Source organism: Nycticebus coucang, chromosome 6 (assembly GCF_027406575.1).
Source record: "Nycticebus coucang isolate mNycCou1 chromosome 6, mNycCou1.pri, whole genome shotgun sequence".
Taxonomy (NCBI): domain Eukaryota; kingdom Metazoa; phylum Chordata; class Mammalia; order Primates; family Lorisidae; genus Nycticebus; species Nycticebus coucang.
The window spans coordinates 44,198,400-44,216,514 of NC_069785.1; the positions used below are offsets into that span (position 1 = coordinate 44,198,400).

At 39.7% G+C, this 18,115-nt stretch overlaps 1 protein-coding gene across 1 annotated transcript; it reads left to right on the forward strand.

Moving 5' to 3' along the window:
- The first annotated feature begins 13,887 nt into the window (after nucleotides 1-13,887).
- Nucleotides 13,888-14,674, forward strand: LOC128588012 (costars family protein ABRACL-like). The gene has a single exon (XM_053594581.1). The coding sequence runs from the start codon at nucleotides 14,009-14,011 to the stop codon at nucleotides 14,252-14,254; it is 246 nt and encodes an 81-aa protein (XP_053450556.1). The 5' UTR covers nucleotides 13,888-14,008; the 3' UTR covers nucleotides 14,255-14,674.
- The last annotated feature ends 3,441 nt before the right edge of the window (nucleotides 14,675-18,115 follow it).

Below are 18,115 nucleotides of genomic sequence, written 5' to 3' on the forward strand. Positions count from 1 at the left end.
TAGAAAGTGAGAGTTGAAGGTAGGTATATATAGAAATGCAAGATCTCTTTTTTTTTTTTTTGAGACAGAGCCTCAAGCTGTCACCCTGTGATGCCAGGGCACCTCCAACTCCTGGGCTTAAGCGATTCTCTTGCTTCAGCCTCCCAAGTAGCTGGGACTATAGGCCCCTGCCACAACGCCCGGCCATTTTTTGGTTGTAGTTGTCATTGCTGTTTGGCAGGCCTGGGCTGGATTCGAACGTGCCGGTTCTGGTGTATGTGGCTGGTGCCTTAGCTGCTTGAGCTACAGGCCTGAGGCAAGATCTCATTTTTTTTTTTTAACCTTTCTATGAGTAACCAAAATAGTGGTTTCTAAACTTTAAATTGCCATGGGTCATGGAGGGGAACATGTTACATTGCAGACTCTAACTCAGTAGGTCGGGAGTGGGGCCTGAGATCCAGCATTTCTAGGAACGTGCCACCAGAACCGGCACGTTCGAATCCAGCCCAGGCCTGCCAAACGGCAATGACAACTACAACCAAAAAATGGCCGGGTGTTGTGGCAGGGGCCTGTAGTCCCAGCTACTTGGGAGGCTGAAGCAAGAGAATCGCTTAAGCCCAGCATTTCTAGGAAGCTCTTGGGCAGTCCCAACGCTGCTGATGCATGGACCATACTTGGAGAAGTGGAGTTCTAGATGACGTGTCTCACCAAAATGAGAGAATAATCCAACATGGAGGATGAACTAGAATCCAAGAAATTGAAGATCCAACATAAAAGCAAGTTAATATTCAGTGATGCTGAAGGGAAATCCCAGGACGTCCCATAAAGGGAAACCAGCCCAAACTGGGAAGGAAAGGAAGAATCAAATGGAGGGAAAAGTTATAGAGGAGAAAATAATGAAACTGAGGATTACCTGATAAATTGAGGGGAGATTTATGCTTCTAGTGGAGTTTGAGGTCAATTAGTGATGGCAACATGGAAAACTACAAATGTAAAAGTGAGGCAATTGTTAACTCCAAAGAAAACTAGAAGTTAAGAATAAATGAAATGTCATCATATTATACTACACAGTGAGGTAGACAATAAATATTGACCAGAAAATTGTGATATAACAATTTGGACAGTTGAGAGAGGACAGGGTAAAAGCCTTTTTCTTCCATAGTAGAAAGTCAATAAAAATCAAGAAATAATAGTATTAGCATGTTATTTAGAAATATGGAAATAAATATGTAAAGAAATAACTAAAATAATTCAAAGCAGTTGCTGCTGGGTCAGTAGAAGTGGCACAGAGAACTAATCAACTAATATTTTCTCATTATAAGCTTTGTAAGAGTATTTGATTTGTTTTTTAAATAATGATGTGGATAATCTTGATCAAAATAAAAATGTTAAATTTAGAGAAAACTACCTAAAAACATGGATGTTTTGTCATTATTAATAAATCATTTACAATACACATCACAACTAATTGCCACTAATTGTATGTAAGTACACACACACGCACACACACACATATATATATATAAAACCCTCAGGAAAAAGAGATGAGTTGCTTGCAAAGAATTGAGAATTAGGCTGGAGCAGGCTCTCAACAGTAGCAACAGAAGCAAAGAAAGTAAAATATCTTCAAAATGCTAGGAGAAAAAAAGACTGCCAATTGAGAATTTTATAGCAAATCAAACTATTATTTAAGACCAAGCATTAAAAGAAGAGCTTATCAGACCGGAGAGCAAGATGGCGGCCGAGTAACAGCTTCCTTGAATCTGGGCACTGTGAGTCTGGGGAGATAAGACTCCGGGCATCTCTGGCTGGTGGGATCTGCCTATAATCATCCCTTTGACTACGGGAGTCAGTGAGAGACTTCTGGACCCCAAGAGGAGGACAAAAACAGTGGAAAACTGGCAAGTAATCGCGTGTGTTCGATTGGTCTAATCCCGCCAACAGCTGTAAGTGCAGTAGCAGCGAGACTGCAAACCAGAAAGGCCTTACCTGTGAACTGTTTTGGTGTTTTTGGACTTGGCACTCAGTTGAACTGCCTTGGGGAGAGCTTGAGCTGGAGTGCAGAGAACTTTGGGCGTTGTCTGGGACCCCAGACTGAGCCGCTGAGCCGGACTGACGAATGGAGCTAATAGTGTTTGGCTATGGGCCTCAGGGAGCCATTGTGAGAGAACTGCCCGAACAAGGTCCGCCCTAGAGGTTGAAGAGCAAGGATCGGGCGGGACCTAGTAACCTAGGATCGGGCGGGACTGAGCAGCCTAAAGGCGGGGTCTGAGCTGCCTTACAGCCCTAACCCTCAGGGGCAGAGTGAGACCGGTTTTGGCACACTGGGTAAGTGGATAGCCACTTCACCAGTGATTCCAGTGACAAGTACTTTCCTGGGAAAGCTTCCGCTTAGCAAGTTTAGAAGCTTAAAGTGCCTTCTACGAGGGCTGAAGAGAGACTTAGGGTGTCTACCTTGTGGGGTTTGAGAAATCAGCAGAGGCCTCCAGTCGTATCAGCATTGTAATTAACATCTCATACCCCAGAAGACCACCTGTTGCCCAGACAATATTCAACAAGATATATATACTGCTTTGTCTTTGGTTGTTTTTTTGTTTTTGTTTTTTGTTTATTTTGATGTTGTTGTTGTTGTTGTTTTTTAATTTCAACCTTTTCCATACAGATTTTTTCTTTTCTTTCTCCAGTTTTCTAGTATAAATACAATTTCCCATTGCTGCCTTTTTCAATAACTAGAACTTCATGTTTGCTAGTGTTTCTACCCCTATTATTTGGTTTTTCACCCAATTTTATCCCATAAAGTTTTCTGTTTGCTTGTTTTGGTTTGATTTATAGCATTTTTGTTTTTCCTCTCTACTTAGTGGAGGTGGGGTACTGTGTCTGATCAGGTTAGCAAAGAGTTGCTGACCTCAAGGTAACCACCCAACTGGGCACCCCCAGAGGTTGAGGTTTTTTAAGGTTGTGTAAAAGTACCCTACTGTACACCTATATTGCTCTGTTTCCCTCTTTCTGTGCCTCTATTCTTTTTGTCAATATTCCTTTACCCACTCCCTCTCCTTTCTCTATTTTCTTTTTGTTCTTTCCTTCTTTCTTTCATCCCTTCTTGCTTTTCAACCTTCTCATCCTTCTGGTCCTATACCAAAAGGACTCATCGAAACCTTAGTCCACAGGCACGGGAATTTAAAGAGCAAGAGGAAGTGAAAGGAAAATTAGGGCAAGGAAACAGATAAAAGAAATCACTCATGAGGCAGAATCAGCAGAAAACTCCAGGCAACATGAAGAACCAGTCCAGAACAACCCCTCCAAGGGACCATGAGGTAGCTACTGTAGAGGATTCCACCAATAAAGAAATTTTAGGAATGACAGAAAGGGAATTTAGAATACACATGATGAAAACAATGGAGGAAATGATGGAAACAATGAAGGAAACTGCTAATAAAGTGGAAAATAACCAAAAGGAAATTCAAAAACAGAATAAAATAAGAGATGAATGATATGAAGAACATAGAAAGGATATAGCAGAACTGAAGGAACTGAAGCAGTCAATTAGGGAACTTAAAGATGCAATGGAAAGTATCAGCAACAGGTTAGACCATGCAGAAGAAAGAATTTCAGAGGTAGAAGACAAAGTTCTTGAGATAACTCAGATAGTAAAAGAGGCAGAAAAGAAGAGAGAGAAAGCAGAACGTTCACTGTCAGAATTATGGAACCTTATGAAGCATTCCAACATATGAGTTATAGGAATCCCAGAAGGGGAAGAAGAATGCCCCAGAGGAATACAAGCCATAACTAGAGAATATTATAAAAGAAAATATCCCAAATATCACCAAAGATTCTGACACACTGCTTTCAGAGGGATATCGGACCCCGGGTCGCCTCAACTCTAACCGAGCTTCTCCAAGACACATTGTGATGAACCTGTCCAAAGTCAAGACAAAAGAAAAGATTCTGCAAGCTGCCAGAAGTAAGCGCCAGTTGACCTACAGGGGCAAATCCATCAGATTGACCGCAGACTTCTCTAATGAAACTTTCCAAGCAAGAAGACAATGGTCATCTACCTTTAATCTACTTAAACAGAACAATTTCCAGCCCAGAATTCTGTACCCTGCTAAACTAAGCTTAAAAATTGAAGAAATCAAATCATTTACAGATATACAAACATTGAGGAAATTTGCCACAACGAGACCAGCTCTACAGGAAATACTTCAATCTGTTTTACACACTGACCATACATTGGATCAGCAGCAAAGTAAAAACTCAGAAATTAAAGGACAGAACCTAACCTCCACACTGATGCAAAAGATAAAACTAAGCAATGGACTCTCACAAAATAAGATGAATAGAACACTACCACACCTATCAATTATCTCAATAAATGTTAATGGCTTGAATTCCCCCCTGAAGAGACATAGATTGGCTGACTGGATTAAAAAACACAAGCCATCCATCTGCTGTCTGCAAGAAACACACCTGGCTTCAAAAGACAAATTAAAGCTCTGAGTCAAGAGTTGGAAGACAATTTTTCAGGCAAATGGAATTCAGAAGAAAAGAGGAGTTGCAATCTTATTTTCAGATACATGTGGATTTAAAGCAACTAAAGTCAAAAAAGACAAAGATGGTCACTTTATATTGGTCAAGGGAAAAATACAACAAAAAGACGTTTCAATTCTAAATATTTATGCACCCAATTTAAATGCTCCCAGATTCTTGAAACAGACCTTACTCCGTCTGAGCAATATGATATCCAATAATACCATAATAACAGGGGACTTTAATACTCCTCTTACAGAGCTGGACAGATCCTCTAAACAGAAATTAAACAAAGATATAAGAAATTTAAATGAGACCCTAGAACAACTGTGATTGATAGACGCATATAGAACACTCCATCCCAAAGATAAAGAATACACATTCTTCTCATCACCCCATGGAACATTCTCCAAAATTGATCATATCCCGGGACACAAAACAAATATCAACAGAATCAAAAGAATTGAAATTTTATCTTGTATCTTCTCAGACCATAAGGCACTAAGGGTGGAACTCAACTCTAACAAAAACGTTCGACCCCACACAAAGACATGGAAATTAAACAATCTTCTGTTGAATAACAGATGGGTGCAGGAAGAAATAAAACAGGAAATTATTAACTTCCTTGAGCATAACAACGATGAAGACACAAGTTACCAAAACCTGTGGAATACTGCAAAAGCAGTTTTGGGAGGAAAATTCATCGCTTTAGATGCCTACATTCAAAAAACAGAAAGAAAGCGCATCAACAATCTCACAAGCCATCTTATGGAGTTGGAAAAAGAAGAACAATCTAAGCCTAATGTCAGTAGAAGCAAAGAAATCTCCAAAATCAAATCAGAGATTAATGAAATCAAAAACAAAAGAATCATTCAGAAAATTAATGAAACAAGGAGTTGTTTTTTTGAAAAAATTAATAAAATAGATAAACCATTGGCCAGATTAACGAGAAATAGAAAAGTAAAATCTCTAGTAACCTCAATCAGAAATGATAAAGGGGAAATAACAACTGATCCCACAGAGATACAAGAGATCATCTCTGAATACTACCAGAAACTCTATGCCCAGAAATTTGACAATGTGAAGGAAATGGATCAATATTTGGAATCACACACTCTCCCTAGACTTAGCCGGGAAGAAATAGAGCTCCTGAACAGACAAATTTGAAGCACTGTGATTAAAGAAACAATAAAAAATCTTCCAACCAAAAAATGCCCTGGTCCAGATGGCTTCACACCAGAATTCTATCAAACCTTCAAGGAAGAGCTTTTTCCTATACTGCAGAAATTATTCCACAAAATTGAGGACGAAGGAATCTTCCCCAACACATTCTATGAAGCAAACATCATCCTGATACCAAAACCAGGAAAAGACCCAACCAAAAAGGAGAATTTCGGACCAATCTCACTCATGAATATAGATGCAAAAATTCTCAGCAAAATCCTAGCCAATAGATTACAGCTTATTACCAAAAAAGTCATACATCATGATCAAGTAGGTTTCATTCCAGGGATGCAAGGCTGGTTTAACGTATGCAAGTCCATAAACGTTATCCACCATATTAACAGAGGCAAAAATAAAGATCATATGATCCTCTCAACAGATGCAGAAAAAGCATTTGATAAAATCCAGCATCCTTTTCTAATTAGAACACTGAAGAGTATAGGCATAGGTGGCACATTTCTAAAACTGATTGAAGCTATCTATGACAAACCCACAGCTAATATTTTACTGAATGGAGTAAAACTGAAAGCTTTTCCTCTTAGAACTGGAACCAGACAAGGTTGTCCTCTGTCACCTTTACTATACAACATAGTGCTGGAAGTTCTAGCCAATACAATTAGGCAAGACAAGGAAATAAAGGGAATCCAAATGGGAGCAGAGGAGGTCAAACTCTTCCTCTTTGCTGATGACATGATCTTATACTTAGAGAATCCCAAAGACTCAACCACAAGCCTCCTAGAAGTCATCAAAAAATACAGTAATGTTTCAGGATATAAAATCAATGTCCACAAGTCAGTAGCCTTTGTATATGCCAATAACAGTGAAGATGAGAAGCTAATTAAGGACATAACTCCCTTCACCATAGTTTCAAAGAAAATGAAATACCTAGGAATATACCTAATGAAGGAGGTGAAGGACCTGTATAAAGAAAATTATGAAATCCTCAGAAAGGAAATAGCAGAGGATTTTAACAAATGGAAGCACACACCATGCTCATGGATGGTCAGAATCAACATTGTTAAAATGTCTATACTTCCCAAAGCAATCTACCTATTCAATGCCATTCCTATCAAAATACCAACATCGTACTTTCAAGATTTGGAAAAAATTATTCTGCGTTTTGTATGGAACCAGAAAAAACTCCGTATAGCTAAGGCAGTTCCTAGTAATAAAAATAAAGCTGGGGGTGTCAGCATACCAGATTTTAGTCTGTACTACAAAGCCATAGTGGTCAAGACAGCATGGTACTGGCACAAAAATAGAGATATAGGCACTTGGAATTGAATAGAAAACCAAGAAATGAAACTAACATCTTACAACCATCTAATCTTCGATAAACCAAATAAGAACATACCTTGGGGGAAAGACTTCCTATTCAATAAATGGTGTTGGAAGAACTGGGTATCCACATGTAAAAGACTGAAACTGGACCCACACCTTTCTCCACTCACAAAAATTGATTCAAGATGGATAAAGGACTTAAATTTAAGGCATGAAACAATAAAAATCCTCAAAGAAAGCATAGGAAAAACACTGGAAGATATTGGCCTGGGGAAAGACTTCATGAAGAGGACTGCCATGGCAATTGCAACAACAACAAAAATAAATGGGACTTCATTAAACTGAAAAGCTTCTGTACAGCCAAGGAGACAACAACCAAAGCAAAGAGACAACCTACACAATGGGAAAGGATATTTGCATATTTTCAATCAGACAAAAGCTTGATAACTAGGATCTATAGAGAACTCAAATTAATCCACATGAAAAAAGCTAACAATCCCATATAGCAATGGGCAAGAGACATGAATAGAACCTTCTCTAAAGAAGACAGACGAATGGCTAACAAACATATGAAAAAATGTTCATCATCCCTATATATTAGAGAAATGCAAATCAAAACCATCCTGAGATACCATCTAACCCCAGTGAGAATGGCCCACATCACAAAATCTCAAAACTGCAGATGCTGGCATGGATGTGGAGAGAAGGGAACACTTACACTGCTGGTGGGACTGCAAGCTAGTACAACCTTTCTGGAAGGAAGTATGGAGAAACCTCAAAGCACTCAAGCTAGACCTCCCATTTGATCCTGCAATCCCATTACTGGGCATCTACCCAGAAGGAAAAAAATCCTTTTATCATAAGGACACTTGTACTAGACTGTTTATTGCAGCTCAATTTACAATCTCTAAAATGTGGAAACAGCCTAAATGCCCACCAACCCAGGAATGGATTAACAAGCTGTGGTATATGTATACCATGGAATACTATTCAGCTATTAAAAAAGAATGGAGACTTTACATCCTTCGTATTAACCTGGATGGAAGTGGAAGACATTATTCTTAGTAAAGCATCACAAGAATGGAGAAGCATGAATCTTATGTACTCAATTTTGATATGAGGACAATTAATGACAATTAAGGTCATGGGAGTGGGGAAGGAAAAGCAGAGAGAGAGGGAAGGAGGGAGAGGGTGGGGCCTTGGTGTGTGCCACACCTTCTGGGGGCAAGACATGATTGCAAGAGGGACCTTACCTAACAAATGCAATCAGTGTAACCTGGCTTATTGTACCCTCAATGAATCCCCAACAATAAAAAAAAAAGGTCAAAAAAAAAAAAAAGAGCTTATCAGATCAACAAATGAAGGTTTACTACCACTGTATCTCACCAAGCACTTTCAGAGATTTATTCCAGGAAGAAGGAAATAGAACTCAGAACAAAGGATGAAATTCAAGAAGCATTGATGGGAAAATAAGTTATTAAATATATGGTAAATCAAAATATTGATTCTACAAATAATAATCATAATGACGACTAATATGGGGAATGGAAAAGGAAAAATGAAAGAAGGAAGTAAAATACCAACAATGACAGGCAAAATGGGAAGACATGATGGAGCTAAGGATTCAAAAGACCTGTTACGGTTCTGGAGCAGGGTATAGAAATTGATTATTTTAAATGTTGATTTAAGTAAACTTGTTATAATTTACAGGTACTTGCAAAAAGAATAGACTTAGAACATAGATTCCAAAATAATAAAAGAGAGAAAGGTAAAGGAATCCAAAACAAATCAAGAAAAAAAACTTACCAAAAAACAGAGTGAACAGAAAGCACAAAATAAGATAGTAGTAGTAAATCTAAATATAGCAATCACAATAAATGTTAATGGACCAAATTAATCAATTAAAACTATAAATTTAATTTAATGTATGCTTAAATTTTTTCAAAATAAAACATTTTAAAAAGGGAGATGATCAATCTAGCATTTTTTTAAAAACCCACCCATAATTCTTCAAGAGCACAGTGGACATAAGGACACAAGAATGAAAACAAGAGGCTGGACAAAGCTATACTAGGCAAACACGGATTGTATGAAAACTGGTGTACATATAGGTAAAGGAGACTCAAATATAGAAGTCATTAGGAATGAAGAGAATTGCTATGTAAACACAAAAAGAATACTTCACCAGGAAGATGCGACAATTTTCTACTTGCATATACCTAAGTAACATATCCCTAAAATGTTCTAAGCAAAATTTGACAAAATTATAAGGGGGGGTGACAAATCCATGAGCACATCTCTCTCACCAATGGATAAATAAAACATATAACGTATTATTGAGAATATAGAAGATTTGAACAGTACAGTTAATAAGCTTTGTCTACTGGACATATATGTATAGATCCCCTACAGCCACAATATTTAGAGAATATACCTTCTTCCTAAGCACAATGGAACATTTACAAACATTGATCATGAATAGGTTTTTAAGTCTTAAAAATATTAAAAAGGTATTAAACAGATAACCTTCTTTGACCAAGATGCAAATAAGTTAGAAATCAATCACACAAACATGCTTTACAAAATATTTGAGATTTTGAGAATTATGAAATATATTTCTAAATGGAAACAGAGAATAAGCTTAATTTTTTTAGAGAAACTTTTTGGAACAGAAAAATTATGAAGATGATACAGAGTTCTTATATATCCCGTGCCCAGTTTTACCTACTATTGATATCTTACATTAATATGGTCTATTTGCTACAATTAATTAACACAAACTTTATGGCCACCCTGTATAGAAACTTGTGTATATACATATATAATTATTTTCATATCTATCCATTAAGACTTATACTAGAGTTCATATTGATGTCTCTGATTCTAATTCAGTACCACATTGTTCATTCTAATCATTCAAATTTCTTTTAAAAACTGAATTAGTAATGAAAAATCTAATAGCAAAAAAAATAAACTCAAGACCCAGATTGTTTTGGAGATAAGTCTTAACAGCCCTTTAAGGAATAAACACTTTTTCTCTTTCTCTTTCTTTCTCTCTGTCTTTTTCCTTCCTTCCTTCCTTCTTCTTTCCTTCCTTCCTTCCTTCCTTCCTTCCTTCCTTCCTTCCTTCCTTCCTTCCTTCCTTCCTCCCTCCCTCCCTCCCTCCCTCCCTCCCTCCCTCCCTCCCTCCCTCCCTCCCTTCCTTCCTTCCTTCCTTCCTTCCTTCCTTCCTTGTTAGGAACAGAGTCTGCCATCATCACAGGTCACTTCAGGTTAGAACTCCTAGGCCCAAGCAATCCTTTTTTCTCATCCCGCCAGGTAGGTAGAACTAAGCACATGCCACCATGCATGGCTAATTTGTTTACTTTTTGTACAATCTCACTATGTTGTGATTCTCCTACCTCAGCCTCCCAAAGTGGTGGGATTACAGGTATAAGCGACTACACTTGGCCAATAGACACAATTTTAAATGTGCATTTGAAAGACATTAACGAAGACCTAAAAATGGAGAAAATACGCTATGTTCTTTAGATATAAAGACTCCTTATGTAAATATGTAAGTTCTAGGCCAGGTTTGGTGGCTCATGCCTGTAATCCTGGCACTTTGGGAGCCTGGTCAAGAGAACAAGACACTGTCTCTCTAAAATTTTTTTTTTAATATACAAAATTTCCTTTTAATAAAATATACCTCCCAAAGTTAAAACAATAATCACAAACTAAGGGAAGATATTTATAATATAGTTAGTCAAAAAATGTGTCAGAATAAAAAAATATGTATTTAAATGTTTATAAATCAGTTAGAAAAAGACAAAGAACTGAATAGAAAAATAGGCAGGATGTATAATCAGGCATATTACAAAAGAGAAAACCAGAATAGACAACAAACACAAACATTGTTCCAACTCAGTATTCAGGGGAATGCAAATTAAATCCACAGTGAGATACTATTCAAACACATCAGATTTATCAAAATTCAAAAGTCTCACAAGATTTCAAATTTTAAAATGGTGGAGCAGGGTGGTGCTTATGGCTCAAGGAGTAGGGTGCTAGCCCCATATACTGGGGGTGACAGGTTCGAGCCCGGTCCTAGCCCAAACTGCAAAAAATAAATAAATAAATAAATAAAATGGTGGAGCAAATTCAGCATTTTTATTTCTCTTGGAACTTATCCAAAAGCACCCAGAGAATATAAAAGAAACACAAACTCTACCTTTGATGGAACTAGAAAATATTTTAATTCTAATCCACAAATATATCTAGACTGCCAAAAGCAATGAGGATCAAATGGGGATGGAGAGAGAAGAGGGCCAAGGATGTTATGACTTCTGGGCTCAGAGAAAACTGCAGGGCATACATAGCAAGGGTAGAAATACACACTGAATTGCAAAGCCAAAACAATGAATGGGGTGCATGAGATACACAGGAAGTTCCTGTATCAGGAACTTCCCTGGATGTTGGTTTAGTTATAAGAAACATAGGATGCAAGGCTGTCTGACAAATCCCAGAGGTAAGTCCTTGAACAAAAAGCAGAGTATTCCAACAACTGCATATCTCCTTTGGCTGAGAAATGGTAAAGCCAAAGGAACTCACACACACTACCTGCAAAGGATAACCCCTACTGGACATGAGTAGCCCAGGCCTCTCCCTGAGACTTGCTTTCTGTAAATAGCTAGTGTGTATATTAGTAGGGATCTCCAGAGAAACAAATCTAATAGGATGTGTATTATACACAGAAAGAAAAGAGATTTATTATAAGAAATTGGCTTGTGTGATCATGGGGCTGGTAAGTCCAAAATCTACATTGTGGCTGGCAGGCTAGAGGCCCAGGAGAGCTAATGGTGCAGATGAAGTCCAGGGCCAAGTGCCTCCTTCTGCCACCACAGCCAGGGCAACCTCCTCTGCTCATGTTTCTCAAGGCCCACTCTGTTCCCACCCCTTGTTCCTGCTCTGCCCTCATCTGAAGTCCTATATCTATTGTCTAACTCCCATTTGTGATCAGAATAGACCCTTTCTTTATGACATCTCTCCTATGCCGCCTCCTCTGTCTCCTCACATCATAGCTGGCACCACCTTGCCAACATCAGGCCATTCAGCCTCCTCAGCAACTTGATCTGTTCTGAGCATCTTCCCACAAAAACTTGAACATCTTGACTATTCCACAGGCTAAGCTCTTCTGCCTCATCCCTGGGACTTTGGCCCTGACGCTGATGTCTTTTGGATGTGAGGGCTGTTCAGCTGTGTTGCAAATGGGGCAGGATGGGCCGAGTGACAGGCCAGTCCTGGTATTGGTGACTAACAACCTGCTGGGCCTCCCTGCCCCAGTCATGAGAGTGAGTTCTGCCAGCTGGTTCTGGGCCTGGCCCTGGAGGGGTCCTCAGGCTGTAGGAAGTACCTTGTGTAATCCACACCTGACAAGGGCAGAGTCACAGTCCTCACCCAGATTGGGGGTGGTACTGACGGGACTAATGGGGTTCAGGAGCCTGGGTGTAACACTAGCCAATCAGGTTAGGGTGAGACGGGCATACACAAGCACACACACCAAGTATTGTCCCTGTGGCTCAGCCCAGCCCACTCTGGAAGCTGAAAGGAGGTTCCATCAGCCCTATATCTGGCTTTCTTAAAAATTCTCCAAATGCAAAGTCTTTTGTTGCTGCTGTTGTCTCTTATAACTTTCTCCACACTCATACCCAGAATATAGGGCATGCTAAAAATAAGTGTTCAAAGACATAGGGTGGTATGGTGTCTAATTGCTTGGATATTGGAATAAAAAACAAATCTTCCAAAACAACCTGTGTCTAAGACATGCCTTTGTCACTTCTGACCTAGCATTCTTAGGCAAATAACTTAACAATTCTCTCTCTAGAGTTATATCCAAGAAGTCATTACCAACACCAATGTCAAGAAGTTTTCTCCTATATTTTCTTCTGGGAGTTTTACATTTTCACATATTACATGTAAGTCCTAACTCCATTTTGAGTTAATTTTTGTGTATGGTGTAAAATAGGGTTCTAATTTCTTTCTTTCTTTTTTCTTTTTCTCTCTTTTTTTGCGTGTGGATATCCAGTGTTCTCACCATAATTTGTTGAAGAAACCATACTTCCCCATGGTATGTTCTGAGAATCCTTGTCAAAGATCAATTGACTACATATGCATGTGTTTATTTCTGGGCTCTCTATTCTGTTCCATTGCTCCATCTGTCTGTCTTTACCCCAATATAGTGCCACTCTGGTTTAATTACTATAACTTTGTAATATATTCTAAAATCAGGAATTGTAATGTCTCTAGCTTTGTTCCTTCTGAAGATCTCTTTGGCTTCTGGGTCTTTTGTGACTCCATATGAATTTTAGGACTTTTTTTCTATTTCTGTAAAAAAAGTCATTGGGATTTTAACAAGGAAAACATTGAATCCATAGATTGCTTTGAGTAGTGTGAACATTTTATTAATATTTAGTCTTCCAATCCATGAACAGGGGATGTCTTTGCATTTATTTGTGCCTCCTTTAATTTCCTACATCAATATTGTGTGGCTTTCAGCATCCAACAAATGCCCAACAGGTGTTTGAAAAGGTTTTCAATACTGTTAATTAAAAGGGAAACGCAGATCAAAATTATAACAAGATACCACCTCACATCTGTTAGGATAGCTATTATTTTAAAAATCACAAAAGGATAACAAGTGTTATGAGATCAGGAAGAAATTGGAACCTTTGTACACTGTTAGTGAGAATATAAAATGGTACAATAACTATAAAAAAAGTATGGAGGTATCTCATAAAATCAAAAAGAACTACCATATGATCTAGCAATCCCCTTTCTGGGTACCTATCCAAGACAATTGAAAATAGGATCTTGAAAAGATACTTGAGTGCTGCCTTTCTCTTTGCTTCAGCCACTTCCTTCCTCAGCCTCTTCCTCTCCAGCGCATTGGAGAAGGTAACCGGGTCCCGACCGACGCGGCGCCAGTTCACAGGGAAAGTAACGAGGCGGAGAGGCAGCAATGAATGTGGATCATGAGGTTAACCTCTTAGTGGAGGAAATTCATCGTTTGGGTTCAAAAAATGCTGATGGAAAACTGAGTGTGAAATTTGGGGTCCTCTTCCAAGATGACAAATGTGCCAACCTCTTTGAAGCGTTGGTAGGAACTCTCAAAGCTGCAAAACGATGGAAGATTGTTATGTACCCAGGAGAGCTACTTTTGCAAGGTGTTCACGATGATGTTGACATTATATTGCTGCAAGATTAATGTGGTTCACATATCTTTATGAATTGCTGTTTTTTGGTTTCTGGTGAACTGGATTATGTAGTCAAACAACAAATGTTTGCGCATACTTAATGTATTTTTATAGAACTTTGTAAACAAAAGGAGACTCATATTTTAAAAGTCTGTCCTTTTTTATATCTTGAAAGAATTTATGTATTACACTGCAAAACAAATAAATCATATTATTTTTCTTAGGAATCTGGCTGGGAAATGAAGGCGATGATCTTTTTTTTTTTTTGGAGGGGATAAGGGAATAATTGTTCCATAGATCATTCTTAGATAATTTCTACAGATATTTGACATTCTGCGAAAGCAAGAAGCAAACTAAAGACCAACCCCCATGAAAAATACTATAATGTTTATGTAATAAAGACATGTAACTGTCTTAAAAAAAAAAAAAAAGAAAAGAAAAGATACTTATATGTCCACCACATTCATTGTAACATTATTTATAATAGCCAAGATATAGAAACAACCCAAGTACCCATTGACAGATGAATAGATAAAGAAAATGTGGAATATTCATACAATGGAATATTATTCAGCCTTAAAATGAAAGGAAATTTTGCCATTTGCAGCAATGTGAAGGAACCTAGAGGATGTTACACTAAACGAAATAAGCCAGGCACAGAAGGACAAATAATGCATGATTCCACTTATATACACATGAGGTATTTATAATAGACTAACAGAAGCAGAGAATACAACAGTAATTCCATGGTCTGGGCATAGGGGGAATGGAGAATTAGTGCTCAATGGGTATAAAGTTTTAGTTTTGCTAAATGAGTAAGTTCTGGAGATCTGTTGTACAATATAGTATTGTAGTTAACAATATGGCAATTAGTTTCAAGGGTAGATCTCACCTTAAGTGTTCTCATTACAAAAATTAAACAAAACAGAAACAAAACCAAAAGGACACCAGGAATCTTTGATAGGTGTTGAATATGTCTAGTACCTTGATTGTGGTGATGATATCACAGATGCTTGCCCATGATCAACTCATCAAATTTTGCACATTAAAGATGTACAATTCTTTGCATATCAATTATACATCAATAAAGTTGTTTGTTTTTTTTTAAAGAAAATAACCAGGCATAAATGGTCTAAGCTTTTGCATTAAGAAGCTAGACAAAGAGAAAAAAATTAAATTCAAAGGAAGTAGAAGGAAATAATAACAAAATTTATTTAAATAGAAAATGGACAAATAATACAAAAGGTCAACAAATGATACTAAAGCAAAAGTTAGCTCTTTTTGAATATTGATAAAATTGAGAAATCACTTTGCTAAACTGATCAAGCAGAGAGAAAATACAAGTGAACAGTATGAGGAACGAAAAGGAATATCCCACTACATCCTAAAATGAGGGATTTCACTTAGATAGCCTCTGAAGGCCCTTCCAGCTCCAATTCAACTTTCTCCCCAACTCCCTGCATCCCTATTCCCACTTGTGCTGAGCTACCAGGAAGGAATCCCCCAGTGGCTTCTCCACCAGCTCTCCAAGGGTCACTCAGTGAGAGTGAGATAAAGGGAGCCAGGATAGGAGCCCCCAGTAAGACTGTGACTTGCGTCCTCTGCAGGAAGAGCAGTGTGAGCAGACTGCCAGCCCTCCCTGGTTGGTAGTCTAGGACCAGTTGGTAGTAAGGAGGTTTGGGGTTATCTGAGAAGGGGTGTGGAACTGCAGACAGAGCCCAGAGCCCTACACTTGCATGCATCAGACCACCCAGAAAGTGAGCTCCAGACAGTCCTGGATGCCTGTTTCCTAGCTGCTCTCTGGCCCACCCTCCCCACTCCTACAACCTTGGGCACCTCCAGCCCATAGCAGGGCACTTATGCCTGCTAATAGATAAAGTCTTTGGGGATAGCCAAAAACATTAGGACTTCAGGCTGACACAGGCTGTGGCAAGTCTGTGGTGGCAAGTCCCTGGTCATAATAACCCTCAGTGAAAGGGTCTGGCCCTGGAACCCTAAACTGCCTCTCATTCCCAGCTTCCAAGCTTCAGCTGGTCCCCACAGCAAGACATTTCTAGTCAAGATTAACTTGTCTAGATCCAGTTCAGGGCCAGATTTCCAAGGTCCAGGCTCCAGGAACTAGGTTCATTCTGGGAATGAGCAAAGAAGCCCAGGATTATGACCCTGGTCACATGGAGGCCCCCTCTGCAGCGAGGATGTGGGACGTCAGGGAAGACCTGAGAAGGCAGCCTGCCTGCAGCAGTCCTTGCTCAGTGGAAGGCACAGAGCAGGAGAGGGTGTAACAATGGAGGCATCTAAGCCTGGGTCAACAGGGGCTTCTACTGAGTATGAAACCCTGCAGGTGCACCTGGGAGCCTCCTGCCAGTGTGGTGAGGGCAGGGAAGGGGGTTTGTGCAAAGGATGCAGTCTCATAGCTGTTGGTCATAGCAGGTAATTCTGGCTTAAGATGGCCAGCTCGTTCCTGAGGCCTATACTTCCCAACTCTTTTCATGTTATAGCAGTCCTATAAAGTGCTGACGATCCTGGGGTAGTTGGACAAGTCTGCAGGTAGTTGGAAGAGAATGGCCAAAAGGGTTCCTTCTAGTCTGTTTTGGCTTATTATAAGAGAATACCATAGATTGGTAATTTATAAAAAACATATTTCTTACTGCTCTGGGGGCTTCAAGATCAAGGTGCTGGTAGATTGTGTGATGAGAGCTGCTATTTGCTGTCTAGATGGCTCCCCGTTGCTTTATACTTTGGTGGGGAGGAACATTGTGTCCTACATGGCAGAAGGGAAGGAAGAGATGAACTAAGCACTTTGAAAAGGTCAATTATCTCATTTATAAGAGCTCTACCCTCATGCTCTAATCACTTCCCAAAGGCCCCATCTCTTAATACTGTTGCATTAGGGATTAAGTTTCAACCTGAACTTTGGAGGGAACACCATTATTCAAAACCTAGCAGCTCCTAACAGCCCAGGCCCTTCAGCCACCTTGAGGGCTAGGGAGCTTCATCTCCCATTCAGGAATATCATAGTATAGCAGCCAGTAACTGGGAAGCCCTGCTCTAGGCCATGGGCCCCTCCTGCCCTGGCTCCAGCTCCACTCCAAGCCCAGATCTTGACAGATATCTGCTCCCTGGGTGGTGGCAGCAACAACCACACTGGGATGGAACCTTGAATGTTCCAACCTCAGCAAGGCAAGGATCTATGAAGGCATTTGGGGCTCCACCCTCTGGGTGGCTCCTATGCTGAGTGATTTTCCCTCACCTCTTCAGGCCAGTAAGCACCACCAGGAATTCCTGGAACAGCTCACAAAAGAAAAGGAAAGCACAGGCATGTATGCATCCCACAAAAGTGGAATACCCTCCTCCCAGGCTAGGAAGTGATGGAGAGAGATTAGGCAGATCCATGGGGCAAAGACAAAAAGCAAGTCCTATGAAATATCTCAGAAGGTCAAGTCCTCCTCTGACCCAGGGGATGTTTGAGATCAGAGGCCTGATCACTCTGGAAGCATCACCCTCTCCCCACCCCCAGTGTGGTAGCAACAAGCCCAGGGCTCCCCATGCACCTGGCAGGGAAGAGGGAGTGGTGAGGACTGAGTTATTCAGGACCAGCCAAGAAGCCACTCCTTGGCAACTTAGAGCAATCAGCACCCTGTGCAAAATGATAACCACCACGTACTGAGGATTCCCAGTGTAAAAGCCACACTGCACTCAGCACATCCCGCACTTGGTTCATTTCACCCTCACAGAGCAACCTATGAGCAGGCTGCTGAGAGCCTTTGTGACACCTGCCAACTCTCAGGTTAAGAGGCTCCAAGTCCACCCTTGGATCAACTGATTCAGTGGAAGAGTGGATGTCAAGTCTGACTGATAGTGCATCAAAAATA

Excerpts from the sequence above, each read along its gene's own strand:
- LOC128588012 (XM_053594581.1), top strand. The coding sequence starts at position 14,009 with ATGAATGTGGATCATGAGGTTAACCTCTTAGTGGAGGAAATTCATCGT.